This window comes from Malus sylvestris, chromosome 17, assembly GCF_916048215.2.
Source record: "Malus sylvestris chromosome 17, drMalSylv7.2, whole genome shotgun sequence".
Classification (NCBI taxonomy): Eukaryota; Viridiplantae; Streptophyta; class Magnoliopsida; order Rosales; family Rosaceae; genus Malus; species Malus sylvestris.
Genome location: NC_062276.1, coordinates 29,567,190 through 29,578,152, shown reverse-complemented (window position 1 = coordinate 29,578,152; position 10,963 = coordinate 29,567,190). Strand labels below are relative to the sequence as shown.

At 36.0% G+C, this 10,963-nt stretch overlaps 1 protein-coding gene across 3 annotated transcripts; it reads right to left on the bottom strand.

Annotated features, from left to right (window-relative positions):
* Positions 1-1,221: 1,221 nt before the first annotated feature.
* On the bottom strand, positions 1,222-10,740 carry LOC126610857 (plastidic glucose transporter 4-like). Of its 3 annotated transcripts, XM_050279006.1 has the most exons (15): positions 7,371-7,524; positions 7,166-7,212; positions 6,812-7,088; positions 5,997-6,111; positions 5,701-5,768; positions 5,203-5,335; positions 5,019-5,118; positions 4,814-4,926; positions 4,009-4,102; positions 3,721-3,874; positions 3,497-3,643; positions 3,336-3,409; positions 2,561-2,649; positions 2,347-2,461; positions 1,222-1,768 (listed from the first exon to the last, which is right to left on the bottom strand). In XM_050279006.1, the coding sequence occupies exons 3-15, from the start codon at positions 7,080-7,082 to the stop codon at positions 1,586-1,588; spliced, it is 1,656 nt and encodes a 551-aa protein (XP_050134963.1). In that variant the 5' UTR covers positions 7,083-7,088; positions 7,166-7,212; positions 7,371-7,524; the 3' UTR covers positions 1,222-1,585. The 3 variants fall into 3 exon arrangements, with proteins under 3 accessions (XP_050134963.1, XP_050134964.1, XP_050134962.1); XM_050279007.1 differs by lacking the exons at positions 7,166-7,212; positions 7,371-7,524 and adding an exon at positions 10,573-10,740; XM_050279005.1 differs by lacking the exon at positions 7,166-7,212 and having other exon boundaries at positions 7,371-7,538.
* Between the last annotated feature and the right edge of the window lie 223 nt (positions 10,741-10,963).

Genomic DNA, 10,963 nt, shown 5'->3' with positions numbered 1-10,963 from the left:
ATTACCCTAAAGTGGTGATGATGCTCACCACCCTATTAATTACTCTAAAGTGGTGATAATGCTCACTATCCAATTAATTACTGTTTGTATAGTAATTAAATGAAACTCATTTTATAGTAATCGATAGGGTGGTGAGCATCACTATCACTTTAAGGTGGTTATGAAGTCTAAAGTTGACATGGATTAGATAGTTTTAGCTACTTCTCCTAGAACTCGATTTTAGTCTCACTTTGCTCCTTGTAACTCAAAAGTTACCTTTTTACTCCCTGAAACTTGATTTTGATTCCATTTTTCCTCTGAAACTTGAAAGTCGTCTATATAAGACTCTAAATTCGCTCCACATTCCCTTAATTGATTTGGATGCCCCAGGCTAAATCAAATTTTTTTTCCACCTCTTCAATTTCTTTTAAACTTAATGTTCTTTGATTGTTGAATGTAAACACATAATGAAATAATCAAATTCATTTCACATGTGACATAGTCTTATTGGGTGTTGAGTCTCACATGTTTCAAGAGGTGACCTATAAGTTTTAGGAAGAAGAGAGAGTCAACAAGTTAAAATGAAACGAAAATTATGACTTTTGAATTATATGAAGCAAAGTGAAATCAAAATGTCATTTCAGATAGCGTAGCTAAAAATAATCTAATACATGTCGAATTAAAATTGTTTCAAAAAAATGTTGAATGAAAAAATTGATGCAAACTTGCATACTTGTTCAGTTTAAACATGGGAGGTTGAATTATTCGAGAGAAAAAAAAACACTTATCCCTCATCATCCAATAGTAAGGGGTGGTTTGGGAGTGAGGTGCTTAAAAAAAAAGCACCCATGAAAAAAAGCTGTGAGGGTTTTAGGTGTTTGGTAAACTAAAAAAAAAGGCTTATTTTGGAAGCTGCTATGAAAATAAGCTGAAATCAAAAGAAAAAGTTGAAGCAACTATTTGCGGCTTTGAAAAACTGGCTTTTTTTCAAAGCATATGGAGCTACAATGCTCCTTTAAAGAAAAAACCCACTATCAGACTCTTTTTTTTTCCAAAAGCACTTTTACAAAAAAGTTTACCAAATACTCTACTAATTTATTTCACAGCCGCTTATTCTCACAGCACAGCCGCTTATTCTCACAGCAGCTTTTTTTCAAAGAACAGCAATACTAAACCAGCCCTAAGACATCCCGTACAGTACTAGGAGAATTATTTCTATTAGATGTTCAACTAGAAACCGCGTTTCAATATGTCATCTGCTAAGCAGCCTAAACCTTTTCATTCATCTTGTGTCGGTACCTCCCACCGTCTAACGGCGCTGTACTCAAACAGTCATTCGATCTGAGAAATTACAAAGAGTTCCAAAATTCATGGTAGAAACTAGAATATTATTTGCATCACCAAGGTGGTAGTGTGTTACAGTAATGGAAATCCATAGACACCATTTTATGTGGCTACAATCACGGTTCCATCTCTAAATACAAGTCCTGGAGAGGTGGGAATGAACTAGTCCGCATAGCAGGAAAAGGAGGTGATGCTGTCAGTGCTTAAGGCCAAAATCCGAAGCTGCTGGAGATTTTTGCTCGTAGTTTGAATCATATCGTAATCAAGTGACAACACTAAGAGCACGCTCTATTTCCTCCAACGAACGACCTTTCGTTTCAACAACATTACCAGCTATGTACAAGACAGCCAGAAGACAGACGCCAGCAAATCCAAAATACACTGTGCCGATCCCGAACTTAGTTACAAGGCTCAAGAAATAGAGGCCTATGACGAAGTTTGAAATCTGATGAAACATATAAACATTCAGTTAACATATGAGACGAGAGGTGAATCAATGAACAATAAAACGCACATCCAACATATTCTTGTGCAAACAAAATAATTAATGCGAGCATAATATCAGTTTCTTCATTCATTTTCATTCCACAGAAACACGTAAAGGTTTACATAGTTAAACAGACGTACAGATATGTATCTACACACAGATAGGCACAGATACACACATATCCGAATGCAGGTTGAGACAATAACAGTGTCATTTAAAAGTGAAATCAATATCCTTTTGCAATCAAGTTCGTTTGGTTTGGACAATTTTATCGTCCAGCAAACTTGTCTTGCTTCCTCCATCTAAAATATAAATAAAAGACATGCTGAGGTAATTAATCGAAAATCTTAGTCCATACAAACTAATTGGTTGGACAAGACATTAACTATTACCAATAAGCTGTTGAAATAAACCAACAAATAAGAGTTTCCTAATACCAGTGTAAACGCGAAAATCCCTGCAGACAATGAAACAAGAAACCATATACAAAATAGTATCAAGTAAAATTTCAGTGTCTAGTGTCTACAACCACTTACCCAGTGCATGCCCAGTGACAAAGAAACTGCTTTTGCTCTGATTCTTGAAGCAAAAATCTCTGGTAGAAGAAGAGCAGGCACAGGGCCAGCGCCAAGTGAAAAGGACAATACATAGCTGGTAATATAAAATGAAAACCATTATTAGATAGGAAATTAAACTTTAAACAAGAAAAGAGTACAGGGATATATCTTTTAATGTAAGCCTCTAACTTACAGAACAGTTCCAGCGACAGAAAGGGGGGCAGAATATGGAGCAAGGGCTTTCCATGTAAAGGACAGTGAAAGCAGCAACATCGAAGCAGCCTTAACGAATACAGAAAGAGAGAGTTATTGGTATCATAAGCAAGAGAGAGGAACAAAAAACATAAACCATTCATCACAATTCAATTAAAGCAGCACAGTCAAAGCTTGTCTGAATATGTTGGACCATGAAAATTATTTATAACAAACATCACCTACTGCCGAAGCCACTTAAGTTCAATTACATAAGAGGAAAAATCGTGTGTCCCATTTTCCCATGAGTTTTCCAAGTAAATAAAATTTCCAGGCCTCATGACCTATAACAGTGATCTAATTGCTATGTATGCAGATAATGAACCTGAAACTGAAGTGCACACGTGTAGTGCACTTGGGTTAGTGCAGATAGCAGACGAAATATCTATAATCATTAGGCACGAATCACTCCTGAAAAATGTTGCAGTTAATGTGATCTAATTGCGATCCTTCTACCCATCCCAACAAAGGACCCTCCAAGAACCTGATAAATTCATGGCTTCTACTGCAGCCACTAGTCTCAAACTACTAAAATGGTCATTAATTGAAATCCCTCTACTTATCTGAATAAAGGACCCTTCAAGCCCCTGTTAAATTCATGGCTTCTCCAGCAGTCACTAGTCTCAAATTGCTAAAATGGTCTGGGTGGCCAACCCACAATGAATTATTCATTCACGTCAAATAAAGAGTGAGATTGATAGTGAAAATAACCCTACCATTCCACCAAAGCTTGTGAGTAGAAGACTTTTCCTTCCCTGTTTATCCATCAACGAGGATGCAACAGCTGTGCCTGGAATGAGACCATTCTTGGTTATAGAACACATAAAAAATAAAAAACAATTCCAAACTTCAAGAATAAAGATAGTAAGAGCCAAACCCAAGACATTTGCTAATCCAACCAGAGCACTTGCTGCAACATCAGATGTAATGCCAGCACTGCGGAAGACAGAAGTAGAATAATAGACCACAGCATTTATCCCAGCCATCTGTTGTAACAAGAAAAGTGCTGCACCCACACTAACGACTGCATAAAGACATATGTTAGCTAAGAAAACAAACACAGCACATCTCAAGCATGACTCATGTGAAATTTAGGCAAACCTTTCCAATAGCGGCTACTAAACAAATCAAACCAGCCCGCTTCAGGTTCAGCAGAACCTGAAGTTGCTGATCTCAAGTCATGCATGACCTCAGTAACTCTTTCTTTTCCGAATAGTGTTTTTATAGCCTTTTCAGCTTCAGAAATTTTTCCTTGCTGCGAAAAAAGGATTGGTTTAGCATTTTCATTGAAAATAATCATGAATCAAATAAAACTAACAGTAAAAGAGAACACAATGAAAAAGCAGATATAACATCTGTGCTGATGTTTGATCAGGCTATGTTGAAAACCTGAAAAAGCCATCTTGGACTTTCTGGTGAAACAGCCATTCCTAATGCCAATAGAACAGATGGTACTACTGCAATACCGAACATCGTCCTCCACCTGATAAAATAAATAATTGAGTAAAATTGTGTGTGAGAGAGAGAGAGAGAGCTGACATTTAAAGATCAAAAAGACATGCTACTGCTACCATCTAAGAACAGCACTACCAAAGTTCATAAACAGGGTCTTATATATTCACTTTTCACCGGTTGAAAGCTCAACGAATTAGTATTTTGTGAAAATACTCGTCCTCGGCCAGGAGAGTATCCTTCTAAGGTTACAAGATTCTGGAACTTGAGTAAAGTAACTAAGATTGTGTCCTTAGAAAATTGATGGATCAATCTAGCTAGGAGGTTAAATTAGCCCCAGAAACATAAGATCAAAGTTATCAACCAAGGTAAAAAAATAAAAAAATAAAAAATCCAAAACGTCCTATTTTTATTTTTGCCCATTTGAACAAGAATTTTCTATTCCTCTACTGGTTTCTGGCTTCAGGAAAGAGGCTCTTTACCAGAAAAATCTATGTAAACTTCATTTATAACAGAGGATAAGCATCAAAACCAGATCCTAATTAGCCAAGTTATTACCTATGATTTGTACTTCCTCTCTTTCTTGATATGTCAAATGTCGGAAATGAAGTGACGTTTAAGAATACATGTGATTTAGCGTGAACATTCATGCACGCACATACACAACACATTCACACATGTCTTTGCCCGCACATAAACAAAATCGTTTGTATAGAGAAGAAAAGGTGCAATGATGAAATACCATAAGGGATTTGCGGCTAATGGTAATCCAGCCACCAGTGCTGCAAGAATCCCAATACATATAAAAAGCTGGTTTACAGATCCAAGGGCACCACGAATTTCAGTTGGAGAGATCTGATCATTAGAAAATAGGGTTGGTAAGTGGTACATTCAAAATGCCAAATGCCAACAAATTGAGGATGGAAATATATAAACATACATAGTACCTCAGATATATAAAGTGGGACAATAGCAGAAGTAACGCCAATTCCAATGCCAGCAAGTAAGCGGCCAACTATCATCGTTTGCACACTCTGGGCTGTTGCACTGAAACATTTAAGAAGACTACGCATTAGTTTCTTATAGTTATATCACTGACAACAACCTCATACTTGTTGGAAATAGACAGACCACAAAAATGCTCCAACTGCTAGCGGAATTGCATTTATTTGAAAAGTCTTAGTCCTGCCAAACTTGTCAGCCAACGATCCACCAGTAAATGATCCAACTGTGGCACCTGCTAGAAGTGTGCTAACCACCCACCCTGCAAAAGAGATGTTATAGTGTTGTAACAATTAACTATACAATCTTAAGAGAAAGTAGCATAAGCAAAACAAACCCAATATCTATAGTTGTGGTGACATTATATGTGTTGACTTAGGTTATCGCACTGAGTCTTTAGCATAACCTAACACAATTCATTTTTATTTATTTATTTTTACAAAATGATGGGAGTACTAGACAATATATTCCTTTGTTAATTTGGAAATGTAGTCCTCAAGCAATAGGAAAATGGTGCAAATATGTTTCATGACACACTAAGATAAGAGGAAACATGGAAACAACAAGGAACAGTTACTTGATTCAAGCTGTTATTCACAGATTTAAACGACCAAATAGTGGACTTGCCTTGCAATACCGCATTTTCCGCAATACCAAGATCCTTCGATAGGTACTCAAGAGCACCATTTACCACCCTGAAGAAAATACAGACAGATGCCACAGTAAGCCTCAGATACAATTAAGTTATATGCTCAACTACCGTCGAAAGAGAAATAACAAGATCTCATGACTTGCACACATATCCTGTGATCGACTGAAACATAATATCTTTCCTTGATACAACCTAAATGACTCAGTAAGAATAGAGAAGTCCAGAAAAAAAACTGAGGAACATGTCTATTAGTAATCAAGTTAAACTGTACCCCAGGTGATAGCCAAACAAAATGGCTCCAAGACAAGCAACACCAACATACGGCAATACTGTTCCAGAGGACTTCCCCTGAGGCTTGGAGGGAATAAGATTCTCAACATCCCCATCTGCATTTTATAATTGTATTAAGAACAATGTAAATCAAATTTCAGGAATTATGCTTTGGAGCCTCCTAAACAGACAGGTGTAGCCATTAAACATCGCTGAAGAAGCATCCAGATTGACTACAGAATATACAGTTACATAGAGACAGTTTTATGATGTTGAAAATGAATTTTTCATGGAATGAACATAAGCAATAGAACTACAGATTTAGAACTCAGTTTTCCGATGAAACTCTGGTAGATTTCTCTGATAAAACTTTGGTAGACCAATCTCACATAAATATATTAACCCAAGCGGCCAAAATTGCCATAAAACAGCTGTTACAGCTACGCATCTATTTGTACAGGGTGTGACAGTTCTAATGAAAGAAACCCTCCTCCTCCCAGTCAAACAATTTAATGAGGCTTACAAGCTCCCACCTCCCATATTGGTTTAAGCAAAAAACAATACAATGAGGCCACAGTCTGAGTAAACCAAGAAAGCTATATACACTAGTAAGTAGTAAGCAGCTATTAATGACAAGGAGAAAAGGATGCCAATTCGGAGATCACGATTGAAAGTTAAATAAACTTAGGTAGATACCATCTTCCAATACAAATTTCACCAAATTATTAATCAAAAGCTAGCACATAAACTAAAATGGTGATGATAAGACAAAAGAATGCACATAAAAGCGAAAACGAATAAGCATGATTGTCAAACCAGAAGCCTGAGCGTGGACTGATCTGGGTTTCAAAGTGGACATGGAAATCCCATCAGAACCCATTCTAAGACCGGCAAGCTTGGCTCCCATCGCCGGCGTTGTGGCACGGAGGCTCAATCCACCAGAGCAAGTTCTCCTCTCTGCAACCCACAGATTCCTGGACCCTGTACTTGCTCTATTTTTCAATTCTCCAAAACCCAACACGCTTCTTTGGTTTTGATCTTCAAACCCCAACTTCCCCTTTACTGAACCATAAGTTGACGCTTGCATTTTTACCTGGTAAATCGTGGGTGATTAATTACCCCATTTGCCAAAAAAGTCAAAGTTAACAAAAAGTTAAAAACCCATCAAACCTTTTACAGCATAACACTCAAAATCCAAATCAATTGCGATTTATAACCTATTAAAGTGCAGAAATTAACAAAATTAGGGCGATGGCATTGAAGAAATAGTAGAAACAGAGCATGAACAAAATCAAGAAATCGATCAGAAATTAACCAATTTTCATGACAATTGAATTGTACCAATGCCATTATTTGAATGATATGAATCAATTACCAGATTGAAATCGAGAGTATGAGAAGCAAAACCCAGAAAGCGATCGACCAATCTGTGATGCTCTGCTTTGGAATTGGGCTCTTAGTGAGAGAGAGAGAGTATTGAGAAGTCCGCAGAAAGTGAGTTGAAATAATGAGGTGGCACTATTTGCGTAGTTTGTCACCAAAAGCAACAAAGCGGGTGAAGAATTCAACACCGTTGCTCTAAAATTAGTTAGGTCTGCTATCCACACATCCATTTTTATTTTTTACACATTTTTTGTTAATTTATATTTGTTGATCTTCTTAAATTCATTCGATCTGAGGGCCGAAAACTAAAAATGTATGGGAGAAGTAAAAAGAGGTGTATGAATATCACACCCATATTCGTTATTCTTTAGTACTTTAACGAAAAATTTACAGTGTTATTCATTTTAACGAAAAATTATATTTTTAAACTAAAAAAAATAATTCGTGTACTATTTATTTTACCTTTTATTTTATTTTTATCGTTAAAATTCAAATTTTTCAAACCTTTTTCATTAGTTTTCCTTTAGTCTTTTTGGTTTTTCCCATCAATTTTGGCAATATATTTATTTTCTTACCTTGCATATACAGCAAGAAAAATGTACAATCTGAAAATTTAGTAATACAGTCTAATAATATTAATTTTATATATTTAATGATTTAAAATTAAATTTTATTGACAAATTTAATATTAGATTACTTAACAGATATAATGTGAGATTTAATTTCATAATTACTTATCATTTTTATTGCATCAAATTCAACTTTGAGTGACTACGTATTTTTTGATCACATGCTAATAAAGAAAGCACTTTTGAGACATTTTCATATATTTTATTTTGTATGTGTTTGTTATTAATTTAAGAAGTTTTTCATTTGAGTAATAGTTTGTTGAAGAACTGAGTTTGATTTTATTATATTTTTTTATTTGTTTTTGGATGATAAGTAGGCGGGATTGCGGATCAGATTTGGTTACGTTGGGGATGTCGTCGCGGGTTCCACGTGGGGCCAGAGGAGCATGGCTTGTGTCATTCGTTTGAGTCCAAATCTGCTGTGCCCAAAAACCTGTGCCCAGCCTGTGACAAAGCTTCCAAATTTCGAAACGTGTCCCACGACTTATCACCTCTACAACTCTGTTAACTTCAGAAATTAGAAAAGCAAATTTTTTTTTTTTTTTTAAGTCAGCCAGCCCACAGTGGCGACCTCTCTCCCGCCGTCATTAGAGCAACTCCAGCGGATGCTGGTTGCTCGGGCGACAGGGGAGGAGAAAGGGCCTGAGGGCCGGTGGGAGCAGCTCCAGCGGGAAAGAACCCGAGTGAGGGTGGGAGCCCGAGCGAAGGGGGGTGGGGAGTCGAAGGGCCTGTGGCCCGAGTGCTTTGTATTTTTTATTTTTTTTGTGTCAGAGAGAGAGAGAGAGAGAGAGGATTTTTTATTATTTAAACAAACAAAAAAAACTATTATTTTGATTGCTTATTGACAGGGGGAGGGTTCTAAGGGTGGAGATATAAATGGCAATTACTGTTCATTAATGGTAGTTACTATTCATTTAAGGCAGTTACTGTTTAATAGGGTGGATTGAATAGTGGATTGTCAGGGGGAAGGGCTCCATGAGTGGAATTGCTCTTATAATCTCTCTCTCTCTCTCTCTCTCTCTCTCTCTCTCCTTCTTTATGTTTTTCGTCATCCAACACCAAATCAAAATCTACAAACATTGCATAGCGTAGCCTAGCCAAAAGGATGAAGATTCGAAGATTCGTGAATCGTGTTTATTCACCGCACATTATACGGTTAGAAAGTATTTTAAATTTTTTTATTTAAAATTACACATAAATAATACCTGATAAAAACTAACTGTACAATTTATAATGGACAAACATAATTTACGAATTCCTAAAATCCTAAAAAGAATCCCGAGAGTATCATGGTGGTAGGCAAGCCTTATTAAAATCTACGAACATTGCTGACGTGGCCTAGCCTAGCCTTGTTTGCTGATAGTACTACCAACTACCAAGTGTCCTTGTAGCTAGAATGCAAAAAAGAACAATCAAGCATAATTCCAAATACTCTTCCTTAATTAAGATTCTAAAATAAAATTATCTATCTAGTGGACAATTTTTTTCTTTAAAATTTTTTTTCAAAAAATAAGATAAAAATAAAAACAAAAAAAATGAAATTACAAATAAGAAATAACATGTAAAAGAGCAAATTGTCACATGTTCACACAAACGTGTGGCAAGAGGTCCTAAGTCGCTAGGTTGTCATTAGGCCTATGCACAAATTGATTCGATACAAAGGTGGTACCAAAATCGAACCGGTAGCAAAAATTTGGTTCGGTTCGGTATGCCTGGGTGCACCGAATTAGTACCAAGCCAAATAAGTTTAGTTTGGTCCAAAATACAGGTCCAATTCGGTTTTTAGCCTTTTAGGAACAAAGCCTTTTTAAGAAAATAGGCCCAAATTAGTTTTGGTCTTTTATTAGTTGCAGTTTTATTTTGTTGTAAATAAGTCATTGTTTTTTGGGAACTTTAACGAAAAGCACCCGGTACTGTTTACTTTAACGAAAAACCACATTTTTACACTAAAAAGTCAATCCTGGTACTATTCACTTTACCCTTTATTTTGTCCTTATCATTAAAACTCAAAGTTTTCAAGCCTTTTTCATTAGTTTTCCTTTGTTTTTTTTTTTTCACAACAAACATTAAAGTTCAAACATCTAATTTTATAAATCATAATAGTGCCAAAATCAAATTTGTTTTCAATCCAACAATGTCAAACATCAACAAATTCAATCCAACATCAAAGTTCAAGTAAATTCCATATGGCATTAGTACAAATCCAAATGAAAAATCAAAGTTCAAGCCAAAGCCTTATGACATTTATATAACCCAAATGAAAAGGCAAAGTTCAACTAAATGCCTTATGCCATTAATACGTAAGTTAAATTCATATAAAAGCAATTACCCCTTATGCTTGACACCCTTGGTGGTTGAAGGTTTGGGAGGCTTTGAATGAGCCTTTGGTTTTTGAAGCTCAAGGAGGCTGGGTAAAAGCTTGTGAAGACAATGCTTGTTGTTTCGAATAAATAAAGAGAAAATATATGATTGAACTCAACAACTCTACATAATACAAAAGTATATACAACTTGTAAATTTACAAGTGAATAAAATTTAAAAAATTATAACAAATAAGAAATTTACCTGCTTCAATACTTTCGTAGAACTCTAGGTGCTCAAATGAAGGTGCATCATCCTCTAAAGTGATTGCACCATCACCCCTCAACCAATTTTGCATGCAAATTAATGCCTTTACCAATTTAGGAGTTAAAGGTGCCAAAAAGCACTCTTCGATGTCACGGTTGAGGCTTGAATACCAAGTATATGTTTTGCAATGGCCGCCAATATAAGATACTTGCTACCATTAGCTTTCCATCACAAGAGACTTTTATAAGCACCTTGTCGACCTTTTCCAAATGATCCAACAAATATGAATCCACCTCATCTTCACCACTTGCTCATCATTCTCATCCACAAAATCAATCCAATCATCTATACAATCATTTCCAAAGGATGGTGACTGGTGGTGACTACT